Source organism: Rhincodon typus, unplaced genomic scaffold (genome assembly GCF_021869965.1).
Source record: "Rhincodon typus isolate 14 unplaced genomic scaffold, sRhiTyp1.1 hic_rhity00001446, whole genome shotgun sequence".
Lineage (NCBI taxonomy): Eukaryota > Metazoa > Chordata > Chondrichthyes > Orectolobiformes > Rhincodontidae > Rhincodon > Rhincodon typus.
Genome location: NW_025967084.1, coordinates 1 through 25,000, shown reverse-complemented (window position 1 = coordinate 25,000; position 25,000 = coordinate 1). Strand labels below are relative to the sequence as shown.

The window sequence follows — 25,000 nt, the reverse complement described above, 5'->3', positions numbered from 1 at the left end:
AATACTTTTTACCATCCTTTGTAGATCCTTTCTTGCTGGACTTGCTATCCTGCCTGGAATATTGTTGTGGCAGTTTACTGGAGCTACTGCGTGTGTAAGTCCGCTCTGACTCCCTCTTGCGCTTCAGCTTACTCTCATCTTGACTGCTAGACTTACAGCTGTCTTTATCCTCCTTTTGCTTATCCTTTCTCTGTTTGTCTTTCTTTTTATCCTGATCCTTCTCTTTTTCCCTTTTCTTCTCTTCTCTCTTTTTAACCCGTTCCGCACTTCCATTCCTATTTTTTTTCCTGTCCCTGTCTTTACTACTTCCCCTTTGTCTTATCCTCCCTCTGCTATGACTCCTATGCCTTTCAGGACTCCGACGTCTTTCCTTGCTCCTACTGCGACTTACACGCTTGACGTCACTCTTGCTTCTACTTCTATGCCTGTCTCCACTTCTTCTATTTCTGGACCCACTGCGATGCCTGTGCCTTTCCCTTTCCCAACTCCCATTTCTACTGTTCCTTCTGAGTCGATCACGGCTTCTGCTCCTTTCCCTTCTGTGCCTACGAGAGTAACTCTGGCTTCTGCTTGTACGTCTAGTTTTACGGGAAGGGGATCTGCTACGGCTCCACTTTTTCTTTCTCTTGGGGGAAAAGGAATAGGAAGAGCTACTACTGCTTGCTGTACTGCTGCTAGAAGTCGAACTCCTGGATCTACTGCTGCTGCTAGTAGTGCCACTGGTGCTGCTACTCCCACTACTACTGCTGGAGGAGCTTCTGTTTCTTGAAGCTTTTTCCTTTGAATTTTTCTCACTAGAAGTTTTACTTATTTCTAAGCTGGGGTCAATTTCACTCTGAGTTCTTTTCTTTTCAGTGACAGTTTCGCACTCCTTTTCTTTCCCTTCCTGCTTTACTGCACTGCCACTATGTTCCTTATTCTGTTCTTTAATATCCACCTCCCTGAAATATTTGCCCTCTTGTTGATGTTTTGCATCTGGAAAACAAAAATAAAACTGAACTGAAAATGACCTTGAACGGTTACTCATACATTTTGATAAATGGTTGTCTTAAGATATGTGAAAACAAAATATTTGATTAAGAATGAACATGGAAAACCTTTTATTTAGCAATTAAATAAAGCATTTAAAAATGCCATGAATCATTTCAGATTACCAAAGTATGAGACGAACCTTTAAAATGTGGTTCTATGGTTTAGATTTCAAATTGGTGACTTTGGATTGTTGAATCTTGGGAATTATAAGCAAACATTTACACTCACACTACATGTGACTGAAGCTGTGGAATGTGCCTAATTTCAGCCTTTTGATTTAAAGATTATTTACCCATGAAGCCAGCATTACATCAAAAGCCCTTCTCAAATTTTTAGCCCTACAAAATTCAAACAGGAAAAACTAATTGTAAAACATATCTGAACTGCCTAAGCTCCAGTTCAGAAAAGGATTAAGAGAAAATTACAGGATTTTAAACAAAGCTAAATCAAAAATGCATAGATACAAAGAAATGTTGTAGCACATTTGAGAGCGTACTTCGTTTGGTACCTTGTCAAAATGTTCTAACTGTGTGGCTTAACCACTTTTCCATATGGACCACTTATATGGTAGATACTGGACAACACACCTTTGGTTTAGTTCACTGTGTTTAACCAATGAAACTTAAATCAGTATTCTGCCTGCAGGTACACTTCATGCTTCCTATTTACTACATTTATCACTTACCTAGAAAATATCTATTGAAAATAAAGTGACATAACCTTGGAAATACATCTAGTCATTTTTCCTTTTAAGAAAGTATGTAATGGTTGAATGTAATGTGGAATGGTTTGGCAGGGAGAGGAAATGACTAGTGGGTAAATGCCCAGATAGTGATGGGACAGAGAATATCTGGGAAAAGTACATCACATGAGACACTGAGAACAAATTCTTGTTCCTATTTACTACACAGATTTCTATTTCAATTGGATTAGCTAACACACAATGGTTAAACTCACTCATGAAACGTGATCACTTAAATGCATTAAATAGAATCATAGAATGAGACAGCAGAAGATGGCATTCAGCCCACCTTGCCAATACCAACTTTTTGCAAGAGCAATCCAATGAGTCTCATTACCCTGTAAATATACTCCCTTAAAGTATCAAGTTCCCAGTTGAAAGTTATTGTTGAAACTGCTTCCACTATCCTTTAAGAAAATTAATTCCAGATTATGCACTCCACCAGCTAAAATAAAAAATTTCCTCACATTGCGTCTAATTCTTTTGTCAATTGCCTTGAACTTATGTCCTCCAGTTACTGACTGTCCTGACACTGGAAATAGGTTTCTCTTGTATACTCTGTCAAAGCTCTCAATCAATCATTTTAAACACCTGCCAAATCTTCCCTTAATCATCTCCGCTTCAAGATCAATCTCAGTTTTTCTACTCTCTCCTTAAAGTCATTCACCCGGGAGGAAGATTACAGGTACTTAAAGCTCAGCCCAAGACTCCACTTATATGATATGGGGCATTAACTGAAGACCTAAATTCTGAGTTCAGAATCGAACATAGACGCGTCAAAATCTAGATCAACGGGAAAAAAAAAAAGTCTTCATTAAGATATTAACATCTTATTTCCCGCTGGGCTCACAGGTTAAATAATAAGGACAGGAACATTGCACAATGTACAAAGCATGCTCTCAGCAACAACTCTGGCTCGCCAGGTGTGTGACATTATAAAAATGTATTGTTTCCCTGCAGATTGACAGACAGCTGTAAAGCCAAGGTTCCTCTCCAAAAGGGAGGAACTGCCAGTTTAGATCATTGCTGATTGTTGCTATCTCGCCTTTATACATTTGGTGAAGATTGTACATTGACAATTATACCTCAACATTTCTGTCCCTACTGTACGTACCTTACTAAATCTGCCAGCCAGCATGTGATCTTTATAAATGACTTGGATGAGGAAGTGGAAGGGTGGGTTACTAAGTGTGCCGATGACACGAAGGTTGGAGGAGTTGTGGACAGCGTGGAGGGCGCTGTTGACAGTGGTAGTGGAGTCAGATACTTTAGAGACTTTTAAATGACTCTTGGATAGGCACATGGAGGGTAGTAAAATGTAGGGTATGCAGGGTAGATTGATCTTAATAGGATAATAGGTCAACACAACATCATGGGGCGCAGGGCCTGTACTGTGCTGTACTGTTCTATATGTCGCACATGGGCATCTATTTATAAACTTATATTCATCATATTTTTATTACTCCTTCATGGGATATGGGCAGTATTATCAAGGCCACATTTCGAGCTAATCAAGCATTACACTATTCTCAGAATGTCACAGGATTTTCTGTTTTGCAAGGACAGGAACACTAGAAAATATATGTTAGTATAAGTGATAAATGAAAGTAACGGGATCTTTTAAGTTAAGTTCATAAGGCATAAATACTCTGTGCTTTAGAACCATGGCAAACAGCGCTTATGGAAAGGTTATGTTAGAACTTATGTTAAGACAGCAGGGACATACCATTTCTTTTCATCATATCAGTATCTTTTCACAACATTTAAATTGATGAGTTACATTTATTTTGTAGATGAGTTTGACTTTGCCAGTTTGTTATTTCAATATATTAATGAAATACCAATTAATATTAGAACTATGTCAAAAACCTCAACATAAAAAAGACTTGTTAGATTAGTGCAAATTGACAAGCTAGACATGTTAAGAGAATGCACTGAATTATTATTAGAAGTGAGGTTTAAAATGCTCACTTAATATAAAAGTTAATTTAATGAAGTGCTTATTTGCTGCAACAAACTGAAAATTCTAAAATTACTCCAGGTGACAGCTTTCGTGAAGAACTGAAGAAAGGTTAGTATCTTGAAATTGTTCGAATGAGGGGGTATTTGATCTGAAGTGGTAATCTTAATACAATTTTCCATGTTTATTTGCTCAGTTAAAGTGAGTTCTGAGGAAGGGTCACCGGACCCGAAACGTTAACTGTTTTCTCCTTCACAGATGCTGCCAGACCTGCTGAGCTTTTCCAGCAACCTTGTTTTTGTTCTTGATTTACAGCATCTGCAGTTCTTTTGGTTTTTAAATGATTTATCAGATTGGCCAATCTCAAATCTGTGTGGCTGTCCAGGTTGGGTGTGAATTTGTTAGGCAGTGAGTCACCGTGACAGCTACTGTGACTGTGTGAATTGACTTCTTCATGGCTGATACGTGTGCTTATTACTTCGTAGATCTGACACCAGGAAATTTTTTCTTTTTAAATGTGCATGTTGTTTCAAGATTAAGGTCATAAGACCATAAGAGATAGGAGCAGAAATTAGGCCATTCGGTCCAGAGTCTGCTCCCCCATTTAAATCACAGCTGATAAGTTCCTCAAACCCATTCTCCTGCTTTCTCCCCGTAACCCTTGATCCCCTTGATAATCAAGAACCTATCTATCTCAGTCTTAAATATACTCAACGACCTGACCTCCACAGCCTTCTGTGGCAGTGAATTATATAGATTCATCACTCTGGCTGAAGAAGTTTCTCCTTATCTCCGTTCTAAAAAGGTCTTCCCTTTACTCTAAGTCTGTGCCCTCGAATCCTAGACTCTCCTACCAATGGAAGCATCTTCCCAAAATCCACTTTGTCCAGGCCATTCAGTATTCTGAAAAAGTTTCAATTAGATACCCCCCTCATCCTTCTAAACTCCTATGAGTATAGTCCCAGACACCTCAAACGTTCCTCATACGTTAAGCTTTCCATTCCTGGGATCATTCTCGTGAACTTCCTCTGAACCTGCTACAGGACCAGTAATTCCTTCCCGAGATATGGGGCCCAAACTACACAAAACTCCAAATGTGGCCTGACCAGAGCCCTATAAAGCCCGAGCAGTACATCCCTGCTTTTATATTCAAGTCCTCTCAAAATAAATGCCAACATTGCATTTGCCTTCCTGACTACTGACTCAACCTGCAAGTTTACCTTGAGAGAATCCTGGACTAGAACTCCCAAGTCTCTTTGCACTTCAGACTTCTGAATTTTCTCCCCATTTAGAAAAAAGTCCATGCTTTTATTCTTCTTACCAGTGTTATCAGATTTGGGTTTTGCTCCATTGAATGGCTCAAGACATTTTTGTTGAACGATAGTGGCTTTAATTCATTAAGACTTTAGTTTACGGAGCTAGTGGCAAATAAATATTTAAAATATCAATGAAAACAGATACATATGGGAAAGCAAGCTTTTGTTTAAGTAGGTTTTGCTTTAGAGTAACCAAAAGACAACGTGCAGTTAGGCAAGTACAAGAAGAGTCAATTCTTTACACTTGTAGAACAAACTCAATGCTTGCGATGATTTTGCATTTATCAGTTCAATGGTGGAAATCCAGCAGAAAGGAGGTTGGATTCAATGATCACGAAAGCGTTGTAAATCAAGCTGGTAATAGATTATTCAAACCGATGTCAAAGACTTGAGATTTAATCAGGCCTAATTCAGAGTACACAATATTCATAACATCAAGACCATGCGCTCTCTGGGGCAGGTTCTAAAACAAATGCGTTGGGACATTGGGCTTGCAAGGAACCCAGGCAGATTTAGAGACCTGTAATCTACAGGTTTATCTAATAATTTAAATAAGTAATAAAATGTAGAGGATAGAATAAAAAGGGTCTTGCTTTGGAGGTTCCACTAAATTTCCTACCTAGACATATGGTAGATATATTATAAAAGCTCTAGTAGAAGATCCATTAAAGATCTTTGCAGAGTTCAATCTTGATGAGATGAAAATCTTGGTTCTGTGAATGGTTCAGTGAAGCACAAAGAAAAGGAAAAGTCAGGTTCAATTCCTGAGCTAGCTGGAACTTAACCAGGCAAGAAGTGCCTTCAATATCTGAAGTTCAAGTGTGGAGAATTACACAAGCAAGGTTGTGGTCAAAAGTGATCATCCGTGGACCAATATTGGTCAACATCCTCACAAGAGCAAATGAAAAGTTAGGGAATGGATAATAGTAAATATTAGAAGATTCCATTGACAAAATTAGATTAGAAAATATAACCTATCAAACAACAATCATACCTTCCATTTGTTTCTCCTGTTGTTGTAGTAGAAGCTGTAATTCCCTTTCTTTACGTCTGAAGGCATCCTGCTTTTGTCTTATTCTACGATGTAGTTCTTCATCATCTGTGTCAGAGGATTCAGAGGCTCTCTCACTCCTCTCATCTTCACTGTCAGAGCCATACCCGCCCAGGCCACCTGCACATAAAAACCCCAGTTTCTTTCACAGTGGAAAGAACTTGTTTTCTTGCAGATTTTCAAAATAGTTCATTATGCACTTAATAATTTATTTTCAGAACAAATTCTTTGAAGTTCTGAAACTATTTTCATTTTAGAATAACCAACATTTGATACCAATTTTATTATTGTTAAGATTCAAAATTATAAATTTCCAGTATTAAGCTAGTGAGAGCAGTTTGAAGCGGAGCTATCAAAGCTTAAATTGAAAACAAGCTCACACAAGATTTGTCATATCAGCTCAAAAGACTTTGATGGCAAACTAAAAGATAGAGACATCTTTGTGAACGCCACCAGTTCTGAGGGTGAGAAACGCTTTCATTGACTTAATTGATAACAATTAAAACATGCCAATATGGGACACTGCCAACAGCTTGATTGGAAAATTCACTAACATCTGCTAGTGTATCACACAGGCCAAGATGATTATAAGTTGAATTCTCAGGGGCCCTATGTGGTACAGTAGTAGTGTCCTTACCCCTGGACTAGGAGGCCCAGGCTCAAGTCCCACCTGCTCCAGAGGTGTGTAAGAACATCTCTGAATAGGTGGATTAGAAAACTAGGTTAAATAGTTGAATCCTTAGCCTGCACAGTATGCTAACCTCAGCTGCATCAGTGGTGCATGGGGAAAAAAAAAGTGTGGCAGGGAGTGGGAAGGAATAGAAAAATCTTCTTAGATTTTGGCTCTTCATCATTATCTAAAACTCTTCTGAAAAAATACACAGTCTTGGAGTTATGATCAGCATAATGATTCCATCTTAGTTTGCTAAGAGAGACATAATGCTCAGGCTTTTTATCTTGTACTTATCAGGACAAATTTTAGATGATCGCAACAAGTCAACATAATGACTTTCTCCAAGGCAATGGACACCACAGGCTTCCCATGCAATTCAAAAAATTGAGAAGTTCAAGCATGTAAAAAGCACTTACACCAATTGCCATACTAACTATTAATTTCGATAATCCATCGAGCATATACTATGGCTCATTTACACTTGATAAAAAAAAATGTAGATTCATACGCAGAGACCGGTTCTCTGCAAACAAAAATAACATATTCAAGTTTATGCCTTTCCTAATTATCCAAAAAAGTTTGGGAAGTTTGTAATTCCTCGACTCCATGGGAGTACCTTGGCAATCAGAGTAGACATCCAACCTATCAGTATCCATTCCCTCTGGAGTATAAATTGTTTTGATCATTTAACATTTTGCATTCTTGTTTTCATCTTGATTAGTGTAAGGTGAAAAGCTTCACAACATGCCCCTCCTTTCAGCAATTTTCAAATTACAAAGCAACTGTTTCGATCTATTTTAATAACTCAGACAATGTACAAAAGGGAGCTCCATTCCCTGTCAGAAGTGTAAACAGGTGCTAAATCGGTGGCCTGAAGGTAGGAAACTGAAAAAAACAAAATGCACCAAAGCAAAATTTTTAAATTATTTTTCAAAAAAAACAAAAAAGTATGTTTCACATCAATTTATTTAAACTCACTGCAATGCTTTTTCTTCATTGCTTAGGTAACTTCTGGATTCTTTAAGCTCATATGTGGTGATATTTTTGCAAAAAATAATTTCAGCAAGAAACAGCTTGAGAACTAAATGATTTTTTACACATTAAGTCTGCAGTTAAGGCTATATGCTTCGATGTTGAGGAATAGGATCAAAACTACTGTTATTCAAATATTTATTAAATTTCTGAAATTAAACTTTTTTTTATTGGAGCAAGTAATTTCCCTGACTTGGAGATGACCAATAAGCTGCTAATTATTTGAGGGGAAAAACAACTATAAACAACCATGCAGTAAAGCAAAAAATAACACACTTTAGAATACTGGAAAATTACTGAACCTGTCTTGTCAACTATACTAAGAAAGACTAAGAAACTATAGACAAGAATCACTATAACAGTGTAAATTTTTTAAAAATTATACTTGTAGGTGGTGACAAATTGTTTATAAACTAAATGAAACATCAGAAAAATAAACTAATAAAGGAAACTGTGTAAGCTGCTATTCATTTATTGAGTTTATTGCAGAAACAGATCTTACTCTCACCTTTTGGGGCCTAAAGCAGCAAGGTTATTTAAAACAGGTTTTCAGCTTTAAAAATATTTAAAACAATATGCACAAATCAGAAACTGAGGACTCTCAACAACTTTATTCTATGAAAGTAATGGAAAGTGGTATTGGTACCACTGCATTTATGATTAAAGTGGCACTGCTAAGAATAAACAAAATTTACCAATTAGCTTCTAATTAAGGCAAAGTTTACTAGCTCCTAACTACAGTTTATTTTCGTAAATCTGATTTAGTGATGATGAGTCTAAACTATTGGGTTCCCACAATGTAATTTTCTTTCACCAGTTTCCAGCTGGAAACAGAAGATTGACTCAATATTAAAATGGGCACTACGATATCACTATAACAAATACTTTGAGGACTGAAGAGAGGACAGGTTGTGCTGTGCAGAGAGGTTAAAGTTCAGGCTAGGAAAAGATGAAGCTCTGCAATATCAGCGAGACAGCTTGGCCACTAGTACTATACAAGGAATGCTTTCCATAAGTTTATGTAGTAATCTATAACTGGATGAGAAAACAAAGTGTGAGCTGAAAGTACATAATAATCACCTGTCGATGGTTGAAAAGTACATGTTGACTGTTAAAAAGTACATGGTGACAATTAAAAAGTACAAAGGTACAGCACATGTACAAGCTTAAATTCTGGACAAATCCCCTTTCTCCCATTACCCATTTTTTCTTAAAGGATGCTACTTACCAAGTCCAGTTAGAGAAGCCAGTGCACTGGACTGTGCCAGCTGCTTTGCAGGAGCTTTGTATCACATCAACAACAGGAACAACATGTTAACACTTTTTCAAAGTCATGAGTTGCTATGGCATTGCAAAACTGTACTACTACAGCTGCTTTGCAAGGGAGAGAAGAAACATTATAAACAAAAAGATCCATTCAAGAGCACAGTGCTTCACATAACAGGCATATTTGCTTACAACTTTATATCACCTAAAGCAAATCAGTTAGCATCTCTAATAATAAACTATGAAAAAGGAACAAAGGACTGGTTTTCTTTAATGTAGTAAAGTGATGCAGTCAGATTTTTAAAAATAAATCTCAATTTCCCTATACTGTTAGAAACAAAATTTGAAATTAGTGAAATGCTGATACTTTAAAAAGTAAATCAGTGATATATCTCAGTATGCATTCAACAAAGAAATATTACTACAAGTTTGGTAGCAAATGCAAACTCTAAAAACGGCTGATTCCATCATCCATTTTACAATTTGGGTTAAACTAAAATTTCTGTTTCTTAAATCCAGGAATTAACTTTAATGTACATAAGGTACACCATTCCTTGGATTATAAATGCAGAGTGTGCAGACAGAAGGCTACAGGTTGAATTATTGTTCTAGTAGAGATAGATCACAATAAATGTAATACACTACTGAAGACCATTGCTAGCACATGCCCACGTTAATGATAATGACTGAATCCAACTAATTACTAATGGATATCAAAACTGCATTCCCTAATTTGTAAATTTCAGAAGGACAGGGAACTCTCAATTTCTATTGCAATTATGAAAACAAGCATATAATAAAAAGAAATTGCATTAATTCCTGAGCTAGCTATCCAGCTACCTGGATTAGTGTCATATATTAGAACAAAACTTCTGTCTTTATTAATCATTTACTGAAGGATTTTTTTAAAACATACCCATATTTATTTTTATAATGGTAGACCTATTGACTATCATAAATAGCAAAGATTTTTTTTTTTCTTCTGTATCTATAATTTCAAGAGTATAAAACTTTCTTCTGAAATCCTGCTAAAGGTCAGTAATGTTTTGGTAAGATATTGTGGATTTTTGGCAATTTCAAATATTATAGGGAGAAAATAAAGCAAAATTAACTGAAATATGCCTCATTTAGTTTTGCATACAGTAAAATCACATTCAACCAAATCCCTCACAAATAAACTCCCAATTCAACAGGAGAGAAACATGTATTCAACAAATCCTGTTTCAATTAATGCAGGTTGTGAAAATTGGATTATCTTTTATGGCAACTGAGGACAGATCATTGGTGAATTCCAAATAACTATACACCCAGATTTAAACCAAAAAAAGTACAGCAAATTGACATGTGTGTAACTTTGAAACTGCAATATTTTGTTCCCTTGTCAACAAAGCACTTTCAATTTGAGACAACCAGGCTGAGAACAGAACAGCACAATCAAACGTAAGGTTCACTACTTTGCTATAATCTTATAACAGCACGTTATTGCAGCACTGTTAACATTTTCACATTTGTCAGAGCAACCAACTCAGGGGGTCTGTTCTAAGTTACCAATTAGTGTTAAATTAGGAACATTTTGTTTTGTAGCCCCATATGAACCAGGAACTGGAATGAAACCAAACACGTTTTATACAAGACTGTTGGTCAGCTAACTGAAAAGAGATTTCACCCTACTAGTCTAAACTGTTATTTGAACCCACCAGTACCCAAACTTCAGTTCTATGTTACAGAATTGCTTGTCAGTAATTAAAGTTATCATTTATCAGCCATGTAGATCACCTCAAAAGATATCTGAAGAGCTACAATTTAAAATGATGCAAAAGTATTTTCCTAATCTTATGTGATGAATTTCATGTCATTTCACACATAAGCTATAATATGAGTTATGTACCATTGTCAATGGCAAAACTATTTATGACTAGCCATTAATTTCTAAGAGAGCTAGATAAGTACATAAATGAAAGGATACAAGAAGAAATATGGTGCAAGGAGGCTTGTGTGAAGCAGTCACACAACTGCTGGGATGAAGGGCCCATTTCTCTGCTGTAAACATTCATCTCTGAGGAAAGGCTGGGACAGTTCAGCAAAAGAACAAGAAGCCATGCGTGTGGCTGCAAATTCTCTTTCCAAATTTAAGAATTAAGCTGATTTACTGATCGTTCTACTGGTTTACATCTCTTTTGACTGAACATCATGCCTGACACATTCTGTAGTTCTCTTATTTTCATCCAGAAGTTGTAATTACGTTGCTTTCTAAGTAATAGGTTGTCACTGTTACTACATAGTAAAACTTGTTTCCATACCCCAAAAAGTTTTGATTTAATGAGGTTTTACTGTACTGTCTGCTTAAAATGATTTTTTTTCCCAAGGAATGTGCAATTCTCTACTACAGAAGGCTGTGAAGGCCAAGTCACTGAATATATTCAAGAAAGAGATAATTTCTTGGATTTTTAAAGGTATCAAGGGGTATGGGGAGAAAGCAGGAATATGGCACTGAGACAGAGGACCAACTGTGATCATATTGAATGATGGAGCAGGCTCGAAAGGCCTACTCCTGCTCCTAGTTTCTATGTGAAACTATTTCCCATAGTATGTACAATAAGAGGGAAATATTAAATATAAGAGTAGCTTACTTATCCATTTCCTCTTAGGAATAAATGCAATTTTCTTTATGGCATTTTAATTTACTGTCAAGTAATTAATATAGCAGTACTTCCATAACATGTTGAGTCTGAAGGATTTAAAAGGTTAGGCCATATTATGCTTCTTCAATTTTAATTATATTCTACTGATTATTTAATTGAAAGTGGTTTTGTACCTTTAGTAGCTTTACGATGAACATCTCTGGCAACATAATAGATTTCTTCATTTGTTACTTCTAAAAGAACTTCTGTAAGCAACGTCTTCATCATTATCATCTGCAAGAGTAAAACAGCAAGAATTTTAATATCAGCTTTAATTGGAAAAGGAGATTTTATTGGAATTAAATGCATATATTAAAAGTCAACATCCATTTTTACAATCTTGACAAGTCACTGCAAATAGCTTTTTTCAAAAAAGTCTGAAATTGGTTTCTAGTAATATCACTAAGGGAACTGACAAGTCAACTGTTCTTTAGACCATACAAAGGATCAAAAAATTTCTCCTTAATGCTTTGTTCTTTAGACTTTCTTGCTTTGATGTGGTAAAGAGTTTAATTTTAAAACCTACAAACTCCTTCAAGCCAATACAATGTTTCTTGCCATTGTTCTCTTGTCTTGGGATATTTATTTTTTTCTTAATTAAAGTGAGTATTCAGTGCAGAGAAATAGAATGTTCTGGCATCTATATTTAGCATTAGATATTCTCATTTTAAATATGATAAAGCCATTCACAGAGTAGAATCTCCTCTAAACCACCCAACAATTTCGATCAACTCCCACAGCAGATATCCTTTCCCTACTGCATAGTTTAAGAATGAAGGTATCTTAAGTTTATACACAGAGTAGAAAGGGTTGCAATCATAGTTATGTTTAAGTTTGATTTATCCAAGATTGAAGGTTCAAGTCAGGAGTATGATGTTATAATTTTCACGTGACTGGAAGAATGCAACTTCAAGAACATACAAGAAGCTCCATGCCAATCAGGGCAAAGCAGACCTTTTAATTGCCACTCCATCAATCATCAACATTCCCTCCAATTCTGGTGGACAGAGTAAGGTAGCAATGTCTATCATCTCTACTGCAGCAACTCACTAAGGCTCCTTTGCCAGCACTTTCCAAAAACAAATCCAGAAGGAAATGAAAACAGATTCAGCACCATTTGCAAGCCACCCAGACCCATCCCCCTATAACCCACCTAATCTACACATCCCTGGACACTATGGGCAATTTAGCATGGCCAATTCACCTAGCCTGCACATCTTCGGACTGTGGGAGGAAACTGGAGCACCCAGAGGAAACCCACGCAGACATGGGGAGAATGTGCAAGCTCCACACAGACAGTCGCCCGAGGGTGGAACTGAACCCAGTTCCCTGGTGCTGTGAGGCAGCAGCGCTAACCACTGAGCCACCGTGCCACCCCAAAAACAGTACCGTTCTTAATCAATATTTTGATTGAAATAAGGAATCACGCATAAATTGACTTAGGTCTGGATGCAGAAGTAGAGAAATCAGGTGACATAAAAGGAAACATGTTGGGGGCAGTGAACAAAACAAAGAGATAGTAAAAAAAAAAAATGGAAGAACAGGGAAGAGCTGGATACTTCACTAAGAATCAAAGCAAATTATGGTGAGATAGAGAGAGGAAGGAAAAAGCTACCATAGTTAGTGTACAGAGAATAATAAACATATAAGAATGAGCTTGACAAGGTACAAGTATGTTTATTTTGGGAAAATAAAAGAGTTATACTCAAGCTCAGAGTTCCACATACAAAACCTTGGTTAGATCAGTTAAGATTTAGGAATATAGCTTTGGGCATTCCACTCAAGAAACTCACTGAATTCAGAGATAGTATACAATTTGGCTTCACAATAAGGTTGTTAAAGATGTAAGACACAGATTATTTTACAGAAGCAGAGATTTAATATTTTTTAACTGCATTAACACATTGGAACAAAAGGCTTCTTTTTATGCAATTAATGTCCAAAAATGAACAGAAAGTAATATATACATTTAGGCCAAATAGTTGAACAATGAATATGAAATCCTAAACCAATATAATTAATGGCTAATAAAAAAAAAGCATAAAAATGCTTAGAGAATTAGCCAAGATATTGCAAATTATGACGAAGTTGCATTGCATTGCATTGCAAGGAAGACATAAAATGAACTGAAAAAGGTGCAGTTTAACTTCATTAGCCACACCAGTGATAAGAAATAACAGTTATGGAAGGAGTTTTGAGAGATCAAGGTTGCTCACACTACTAACTATATTGTAGAGTGACCAAGAAGATATCAAAGCTAAAAACACAGTAGTATCACTAACTGCGAGGATTTTATCAGACACAAGTATAATCGAAAGAAATGTAATATCAGTGACGGAAAAAAGCATAAAAATGATGTAGAAATTCAAACAGTGACAATCGGTGTAGGTACATGTGTGAAATATCAGCAGCATTTAAAGAACTGTTTTATAGTTTTATAAATTGAATTGTTTTATAGTTACTGCATGGGGAAATATCAATTCATTAAATATGTAGAAATTATTTCATCATAGTCCATAAAATAAAACTGTGTGTAAGCAACGAATTCAGAACTTTAGTATTCTCTATACTTGTAGTGTTCCTTAATGCTTGTACAAAATTTTGTACATACACAATTCACTTATTTCCAAGTGATTATGTTTCTGGTTGTAAGATTTTACTCAAACTAGAAGCGCAATACCGTGAACAAGTTGTCATACCATCTGAAATTCTTTTTCTTCCTCAGTCATTTCTGGTTCACTTTGTTCTTCCTGAGCAACTGGTGAAGGACTCCTACTTGGTTTGTCACTAATTTTGGTTTCAGTGGTTTCATACTCCTCATCTTCATCATCGCTGTCCTAAAGCAACAAAACCAGAAAATCAATCTTCAAATTTCAAAACTCACTTTAACAAAAATCCAGTGAGCAATTAATTTATTTGTTTTTAAGAAGTCATGATCTCTTTCAAAAGTGTGTTCTGTAAATGTACACTCACCAAACTAGGCAGCTGAACACAAAAACTGACAGCCCCAAAACTAGTATACACTTTGTGCTTAGCAGTGTAATAATTATCTGAACAAACACACGTGCACAAATCTCAATACAACTACCAAGGTACATAAATAGCTGAATACTCAGTAAAATTTATTGGTACTTCTACAAACACCAGTATCTAGTTCAAACTCTTTTTCTAGAAATGTCAAGTTACAAAAAGTACACTAGCTGCCAAACCATCATCCTTTTCAGGTGTAAAATACAGATTTTACAAACAGCTGTTGTAAATCACTGGCAAACTTGTTAGTAGAAGTCAATCTTTTCCAACTGATTTTTCTACAGATCTGTAAACATTGCTAACAGCACACTAGTTACTGCATCTTGAGATACAGCATGTGCATGCACTTACAAATTTGCTTTTATGAGGCAATCGTGGTCCATCAGTTTCTTCAGGAACCTCTTCTGGATCTTTTTTGTGCTTTGACGATTGAGCACGCTCTTTTTCTAACCTTTCTTTTTCAAGTTTTTTCTGCTTTTCTCGCTCCATCTTCTCCAGTCCCTCACGAATCCAAGCTGGCAGCGTTCTGCGTTTCACAGCATCTGCAACATCAAAATATCATATGCATGGACTGGAATATTTAATTTGTACAATCCTGGTTCAAAGCTCCACAGACAATCCCAAGTTCTTTTATTAGTTTTCACTTCAAAAACTATGAACAAATCAATTAGAATCTTATTTTAGGTCGGTAATAAATCACAACATAATTTTATAAGAATTCCAAACACAAGTTGTGGCAACCTTAATAGTCTTACTAGTACTTTAAAATAGACAATAGACCACAAAAACAACATTTTCAGCATTCAACTGCAAAATGTTCACTCAACAGTCAATCGTATTAAACCGATTTTGCTCATAATATTGTGAACAATAATTTTTATAGAATATTGACACTGCAGCAAGGAGAAGTACATAAAATACAGCTTAGTTATTTTCCCACACTAAGTGGGGAAAATTGAAGGAATACCAATACAATAAACATGACTTGACATGCCGTAGCTACAAACTAAAGAGCAAAGATGACTGAAACCTGTGATGTGGATAACTATTTCTCATGTTGGAAGCTAATAAGTTGTTAATAGTCAAAACAGCTGCATTGCTGGTACCTTGAAATTTATTAAGGTATTTGCAGCTCAGTATATTCCAAGTGCAAAATCACAGTTTAAAACTGCATAAAATACTGCATGAATGCTAGGTTCACTCAGAAGCCAAAAGAATAGCTTGTTTACTATGTGTAAATGCCACAAATTAAGTAGTCGGGTCTCTTATGAGGTTGTGCCTGTTTTGGGGAAGGTGGAAAAGAATGAAAAATTAGCAGTCAATATGTTTTACATGTACTATGTCTGACTTCAGTCCAAAGTAAAATATGGAAAAATAGCACAACAGTACAGATAATTGTGAGCAAAACATGTACAAAGAGTTTTAAGCGTATTACTAGAGATATACAGATAGATCAGAAGTGAGAGGATATTTTCATGAATGTAGAAAGTTGGGCCATTTTTCTCTGTAAAGGAAAAGTAATAAAAGTAGACTTGATGAATGCCTTTAAGATTAGGAAGGTCTTAGATTGGGCAAAAAAAGAAGAAACAGTTTTCACTTGTCATTCAGATAGGATTGGGATCTGGAACATTTAAATAAAGGACAGCCAACACAAGCTCAAATAAATGAAGCAACAAAAAACTTCTTTGGCAAGCATCGTATCGCGAGAACATAGAACTTGGTGCAACAGAAACTAACTGAAACATACCAACATTGATGGTGTATTCGAGACCTCTGAGGAAGGGTCACCGGACCCGAAATGTTAACTGTTTTCTCCTTCACAGATGCTGCCAGACCTGCTGAGCTTTTCCAGCAACTTTGTTTTTGTTCCTGATTTACAGCATCCGCAGTTCTTTTGGTTTTTATTTGACAAGTTTGATCAGTCTGTTTCCATACTATAGTTTCCATGTAGAACAGGCTGGACACATTTATGGATAGTTCATCCCAATAACTCCTGCTTCTAATCAACCTGTTCAGTCCAACAGCCTCACCCACACTGCACCAATTCTATTATTTTTATAACTTGTTTCACAAGGGTATATCATTTTATTTTTGAAGATATGATTTTTAAAACTTTCACCTGATTGGGACTGTTGCAAATTTGACAAAGGCAGGGCAAAATGCTTAAAAAAAACACGAGAAGCCACATCAAGGCTAGGGTGACAAAACAAATGAATCATCTTTGATCAATAAGGAAGACTCCCTACAATCCAGACTAGAAAACTCTTAGCCAAGTACCACCGACACCACTGCTGTCATAGACAGACCCACTTAAAATAACCTCTTGGAAAATAAACTGGAACCAATATTTCTTAGGCTCGGAAAGCTTCCAGTAGATTACTAAAATGAGAGCTGCTGTCTTCACACGATTCTCCCTCAAACTGCATCCAGTTGACAGAAACAAATCAAAGTAGAAAGAAGAAGCATCCATGAAACTAACTAACCAAGGATCAGCAGGCTGCAATAATGTGACATTCGCAAAGGCTGACCGCATCAAAGACACTAGCTAGGCAACCAAGGTAAGATCAAACTACTGCAGATGCTTGAGATCTGAAATATAAAATGCTGAAGAAACTCATCAAGTCTTGTAGCATCTGTGGAGAGAGAAACATTTAAAAGAGTCCAATGGCTTCTCTTCAGATCCAAACAAGACACACTGAAGTCAAAAATTAACTCTGTTTTTCCTCTACAGAGATGCTGTCAGACCTGCTGAATTTCTTCAGCATGCTGTTAAGCAACCATGGTCTCATATTAGATCGACACACCTCAGGGGCAAACACAGTACAATAAAATGTACATCATTTTATCATGCTTTGTACTGGACACTATTCCCTTCTAATTTTGTACCTGTTGCAAGACAGAGTGGGGCACAAGTCATTAGAGTCACACAGCACAGAACAGACGCGTCGATCCAACTCGTCCATGCTGACCAGGTTTCCCCAAAATAAACTAGTGCTACTTGCCTGCGTTTGGTCCATATCCCTCTAAAAGCTTCCTGTTAATGTAGATATCCAAATGTCTTTTAAATGTTGTAATTATACCTACATCTACCACTTCCTCTGCCAGTTCGTTCCACACACAAACCATCCGCTGTGAAAAAATTGCCTCTCAGGTCCCTTTTAAATCTTCCTCCTCTCATCCTAAAAATACACCCGCTATTTTTGAATTCACCCATCCTCAGGAAAAGACCTTTGCTAGTCACCTTGTCTGTGCCCCTCATGGTTTTATAAACCTCTACAAGCTCACCCCTCAATCTCCTACACTTCAGAGAAAAAAATCCCAACCTATCCTTATTACCCAAACCCTCCAGGTATTTAATATTTATTCTGAATTGTGTTTTGAAAGCAAATTTTAATCAGTAATAAAAGTGACCATTATCTGAGCCAGAGTCAGTTGGAGAGACCAAGAAAAAAAAAGTGAGTGAATGACAGTGAAAGAAAAACAACAGTGCACAGAACTGGACTCAAGAATTTTGCTTATATACAACAAAAACGTTACAGGCTTCTAGCATCCAATAGGAATTAAATAAATGCTCTGGAAGACCATCCATTTTCAAAATATGACAACAGCTTGACAAAAATGTATGAAAATCTTGAGAAATATAGTTACTTCAAGCAACACCATGCCAGTCAATCACTGAATTAAACAATGCAAGCAAACGTCACAGCCTCTTTTAACATCATTCTGGGTCTATCCTATTCCACTGTCAGGTTCACCCAAGTGACTGCATGAAAGCTGTATGCTTGACACATCTTTATGATTTTTCTCCAATTTAGCTTGTAATACATTTGCTCATTCTTTAACCAAAAAAAACTTCATTGGCTCACAGTAATAATTAACAACATTTTAAATTGGACAGAGGTATAGCCTTGTGCCGAAAGGAACTTAAAACCTTGATCGTGGCCTAGGGGTTCACTCCAAGGGAAGCCAGCTCATGTCTTCTTTCTTGGTCTTAACACTAATCAACTAAAATGTTCACGGTAAATGAAAATGGACATATTTTCCCCCTTGGGTTTCCTGTTTTAGTAGACTGAAAATTAATTTTCAATCCCTAGAGGTCTTTTAAGAATTCTGAAAGGCAATGTATTTTGGTTACTGTGCACTTGTTAAGCAAAGTATGTGTTAGACTTGGACCTAATCAGTTCAAATCTTCCACTTCTGAGGAAGTCAAGAATATATATTGGAGATAGTCCAGTTGGGAACGGGTTGCATTCTGCAGTTCATTCACAAGCCAGAACACAACGCAGAAAAATGGAAAGCAGTTGTTTGTAAGTAAAAGAAACAGTCATACGTCAGGTCCTTAAATTTTAAAATCATGCAAGGGATAACATTTGTACGTATGAACGTGTATTCGTAAATCAAGGATTCCCCATACCAACAATGAAATGGCAACACAACGAAGGTTAAAAAATGAGAACACAGCTATCAACAGAAAGGGGCCAATGGAGTGTTATTTTTATTACCATGCTGGTTTTTCACAACACTGACCGATTTAATACTATTAACAAGATTTATAACAGTAAAAATACCAAAGCAATAAGCAGTTTTTATGGTTGCAATATCCCTAACAATGTCTTCTGCCAGAAGCCTTTGTCACTTAAAAGCCTTAAGCTGGATTCAAGAAGCTTTTCTGAACTGTACTCTGCCTGTTAAAAGATCCAAAAGCTACCAGCCTAAAACACCCACAATCCATCAGTCACATTGCATAAACAGGAGTGAAACAGGCAAGACAACACTATTATTATAACCTACAAATAACCAAGCCCACAATTCTTATTTTTCTGTAGTGGGTTTGCTATATTAATGTATAAATAATGTGCAAAATTGTAACATAGCAAAATGAAGCTTTGTAAAAATTGAATATATAATTAGTTATCTAATTTCAATAGAAACTAAAAGAATGAGTTACTATATTTGTCCCGATGTCAAAAAAGGACAAACGCATCACATAAAAAGGTACAAACTGGCAGAAAATACAACTCACCAAGTGCAGGAGGGTCTTGTTTTACTGTTATTGGTGAACGTGGGCGATCTCTATAAGAGGGCCTGTCTCTACGATTAGGTGGTGGCCCAGGTTGCCAATAAGGTGGATGAAATCCTCCGGGAGGACCAAAGGCTGCTCCATGCTGCAAGTATAAAATATCATATTTGTCTCACAAGCTTCTTAATACATCTTACATTCCCACTAAATGTACTTACTATCTTACACAGCTAAGCCTAAAAAGAGTGCTGAGAATAATAAAGAAGAAAATCAATGCCAGGTTTTCTGGGGTCTAGACCACAATCCTGCGATAAGGTTAGGGTTAGCCCAGATGGACTTTTTCATCACCAGCATTTCAGCTGTACTGGTTTTAGCAAATTGTAAAGCCATTGGAATGCTGATTGGTCATTCACAATCCTGCCTTTAAAAATGACCCAACTGGAAGTTGGTTGCAAGGCTTTGACTTAGCAGAATAGCTGGTAGACTAATGATTGCAGGCACCTGTTGAAATTATGTCAGAAGTCCACTAGATCACCTGTGGAAGTTTAGTCCATAGTTAAAAAATAACAACATCAGCCAAAGATTAAAATAGGTTTTGCCAAGACTATGGACGAACCAAGCTTCTGCAAAATTTTAACACAAAGCAGCATATGGATGACCTCCAAGTTGGGTCATAAAAGACAAATGTGAATTCCAGGCACTGAACTTAAAACTATACTTAGTCTGAAAAATGCATCTGAGACGAGAGGGACTCACGAGTAGAGAGCTGCTAATTAATAAAGCTCAACAAGTTAATACACAACATCAGGCCCCTCATGTATGCTGATTATACAGGGGTTCTGCTATAATGCAATAGTTGCATTCCAGAACAACATCGTTACAGAAAATCGTGTGACATAAATAACTAGGCCAATGGGAAAAGCGGGGTTAAGCGCAGACCACCAAAAAAGAGCATAACATAAAAGGACAGCACTACTGTCAGCAGCTATTTCCAAAAATGTGCAGCACAGTTACCCAGGTGTCCTGATCAATACTTATCCCTTAGTCAGCGACACAATGACAGATTGTCTGGTCATTATCACATTGTCGCTTGTGGGACAGTGTTGTGTGGAAATTAGCTGCTGTCTTTTCTATAATGACTGCACTTCAAAAATACTTCAGTGGCTGTCATGCTCTTTGTAACATCTTGAGATTGTGAAACATGTAAGTCTTTGAAAGCAAGACAATCTAGGTACAAGTCCTGACTCGGGACTCAATGGCCAAGGAAGGTGCAGTCACAACGTGACTAAAAAGATTGAGTACCGATTGGCAAATTCTTCCAACACTACCAGTAGCAGACTGTAAGATTGGGAGAGATTTCTGGTCAGCTGTGTGAAAGAACACTGGAGACTCTACCACCAGTAAGCATGGTTCCAGACTGCAACCTCTACATATGTGTATGTCGCCATAGCAACTCAGACTATTTCAGCAACCTTATCACCACACAAGGGTATTGAGGGATATGGAGCAAAGATGGGGAAAATCAAGTTGAAACGCAAGTCAATTACGATCTAGCTAATTACTTAAACAGGCTGTTGGAACCTCCTGTTTTTTCCCTCTATTAATTAACAGGATGAGGGCGTCACTGGCTAGGCAGCATTTATTGCTCATCCCTAATTGCCCAGAGGGCAGTTGAGAGTCAATCACATTGCTGTGGGTCTGAAATCACATGTAGGCCAGACCAGGTAAGGATGGCAGTTTACTTCCCTAAAGGACATTAGTGAACCAGATGCGTTTTTCCGACAAATCGACAATGGATTCATGGTCATCGTAAGATTCTTAATTCCAGATTTCATAGAATCCCTACAGTGTGGAAACAGGCCCTTTGGCCCAACAAGTCCACACCGACACTCAGTGGATCCCACCCAGACCCAACCCCTATAACCCACCTAATCTACACATCCCTGAACACTTTCATACTTTGACATTAATATTTTATTGAACTCAAATTCCACCCGTGGCAGGATTCAAACCCCCCAGAATGTTATCTGGGTCTCTGGATTAACAGTCCAGCGATAATACCATTAGGCCATCACCTCCCCAGTCCTGTGCCTCTCAGCGTTCCCTTTCAAGGTAAATTAGGTATACTGTTTTTCACTCTCCCCTACGTCCTACTTTTCCTGATAACAGACCTGCTGGCTTCTTGATTTTCAGTTTTAATGAAGGCTGACAGGGAAAATTTCTCTGGGACTCTCAGAATGATAGCACTGTACAAGTATACTGTAGGTATCATTAGCAAAGAGCGCCTGACAGCAAGATACCTACTCAATGGAATCACATTATAGTCAACACAAGTTCGCGTTTTAGAAATAGCGTTCCCCTATTCGTCAACTGCATTCTAACCAACTGATGTTGCCGGAACATGCATTATAACAGAACCCTCTGTACTGAGTACCTCACCAAAACTTTTCTCAATTCTCCCACCCTCTCTTGCCACACTATTTGTCTGGCATTCAGCTCTTGATGAGCGAAATCTCTTGCAACTAAACAGGTGAAAGATTAAAACAATGATTCTGTGTTCCAGCCATAAATTTTGCCACCTAGCCACCAACTCCATCATTCTGCATGAGGCAAAATATGCCATGAACATTGTGTTGTATCTGTTTGCAATGTGAGATTCCAACCCACATTTACACCTTCATTAAAGTCTATTGACTTCCAACTTGGCAATATTTCCCAATTCAACTGCTTACGTGTATTTATTATTGAAAGCCTCACCAATACCTTTTGTAACACTACACTTTACTACTCCAAATCTTCATTGGTTGGCTCCCCATCTTCCACCCTACGGAAACTCAAGATCATCCAAAATTTCATACCCAAACTCATGTTATTTCACCCGTTACTTCTGAGCTTACTGACTTATATAGTTCCTGGGCCTCCAATCACATTGTAAACCTTGCATTCTTGTATTCAAATCCCTCCATGACCTTGCCCCTCCCCATCTTTGTCACTGCCTCCAATCCTAGAACCCCGCTGGATCTCTGCTCCTGCAACTCTTGCACATCTCTTGATTTTAATTGCTCCACCACTACCAGCTATGCCTTCAGCTACATTCTGGCATCTTTTATGAAACAGGTCTGCCTTCTGTTCTTTTAAGACTCTCTTTAAAACCTACTCATTTGATAAAGCTTTGGTTCATGTGATACTATCTTGTGGCTCAGTGTCAGATTTTGTTTGATAGTACTCCTGCAAAGCTGAAAGAATTGGGGATGGGGGTTGTCATATTTAGAATCATACAGCCAATTCAACCAATGGTGCCTGTGTCAACTCTTTGAAGAGCTATAAATTTAGCCCCATACCTTAAAAGGAAAAATCTGAATATGTGCAATTTAGTCAGTCATTAGTGAGCCTACTTTAACCATCCTTTCAGACAGCGCATTCCAGACAATGTTTTAAAAAAAAACATGTTATTCTCCCTCTTGCTTTTTCAAATATCTTAAATCGGTGGTGCAGATAAACGTTCTTATTCTTTCCCATGCGAGTCAGCTGCTCCTTAGTATAAAATGTTTTAAATACATGCTTGGAATACTTCCTTAACAAAGGCCTATTTGTGATTTGGCCATTTACCACCTAATCAATTTGCACATGGTGATTATTTGCCACAAATTGAAATCATTGAATTGATTTCTATAGCATGGCTTAAAATCTGCAAACAAAATATTTATTGCTCCTCACAGGACTAATAAAATAAAAAAGGTACATCTTGATCAATATCCAGATAGCAAAGAACTCAAACTTGCACACACCTGGATTTCTACCTTTTTTCTAGTTCTTCCTGATGCACATTTGCCTTGTATAGCTATTCATCAATATTAAAGCACAAACATCCCTTAAGTCAAAATGTACCCTCCCCATTTTCTTCTTGGAGCAATAGAGTTAATGCAAGTCTCCGAGCAAAATCACATTAGTCGAGATGAATGAAGGGGCACTGCCTCGGAAGAATTTTTTTTTTTTTTTTTAAATTGCTTTTGATATCTGGGGAGATATCTGCTAGAACCTAAAAGACAACAATAAAATCAAATCCTAAAGAAGCTGACAGAAAAGGGTATAGTCAAGGGAGATGTCATTGTTGATCCCACCCCAAAAAGTCCTTCCTGCTCTTCAAGTGTCACATTGAATACTGAAATACAGGACAAAAGTATTTTCATAAACTATGTGGAAGAATTAGTCATTTTAATGTAATAGTTAATGTAATAAATGCCTCACGGTCAATTTTACACCAAAAAAGGCAAGAAAAACCCTGAAGTACATAGCAAACTAGAAGGCAATTAAGCGATGCAGTGGATGAGGGTCTTCATTATCTTTCAGAGACATGCCCTACCTTTGAAGTTAATTATCAGAAAGCACTCATCGAAAGTTAAATTTCCTGTGATCTTTAATGCCCCCTTCAATATAATGCAGCATTCTTGTAGCTGCAAAAGAAGTGCTTACAAAATAGACACCAAAAACAAAACTGCATTGAACAAATTTACCTGATAATCAAATTGGCTGACCGGCACAGATCCCATTCCAAAGTTTTCTGGTGCTCCTCCAAAATTGTTGTTATTGACTTGATTGAACATACGTCTAGAGTCTGGTGCAAACTCACCACTGTCCTGGCTACTGTCCTCCGATGGAGGGACTATGTCCATGGGGGCTGGGGTTGGTATCCACTGCTGCTGGTCTGGTGGTGGGGGTGGTGGTCTATGGTGTTGCATTCCCCAATCTAGTAAGTACACAAACTAAAATTCAGTATAAGTAATTTTGAAAATCTTCTCAAGATGGACCTAAGAAGTTGATTGTGTGTCATATTTTTGTTACTTTTAGGCTGGTTGGCTCGCCGAGCTGGTTTGTTGTTCCACAGACGTTTGTTACCGTGCTTGGTAACATACTCAGGGCAGCCTCTGATGAAGTGTCGATGTGTTTCCACGCCTGGTTTTTAAACTCTGGGGTCCGTTGCGATGGATTGCCTCACTTCTGGGTTTCCTCCGTAGTGGAATGTATATGGGGTCAAGTTCAATGTGTTTATTAATAGCATGCTTCGTGGAGTGCCATGCTTCCAGGAACTCTACCCCATATACGTTCCACTACGGAGGAAACCCGGAAGTGAGGCAATCCATCGCAATGGACCCCAGAGTTTAAAAACCAGGCAGGAAAACACACCGACGCTTCATCA

At 37.3% G+C, this 25,000-nt stretch overlaps 1 protein-coding gene across 1 annotated transcript; it reads right to left on the bottom strand.

The window, feature by feature from the left end:
• Positions 1-4: 4 nt before the first annotated feature.
• On the bottom strand, positions 5-24,550 carry LOC109927826 (PNN-interacting serine/arginine-rich protein; the record flags this gene model as incomplete). Its single annotated transcript, XM_048592560.1, has 8 exons — positions 5-975; positions 6,045-6,221; positions 9,035-9,088; positions 11,888-11,987; positions 14,453-14,590; positions 15,135-15,325; positions 19,807-19,948; positions 24,318-24,550. Coding segments are annotated over 8 exons (2,006 nt in total), but the record flags the coding sequence as incomplete, so codon positions are not given.
• Between the last annotated feature and the right edge of the window lie 450 nt (positions 24,551-25,000).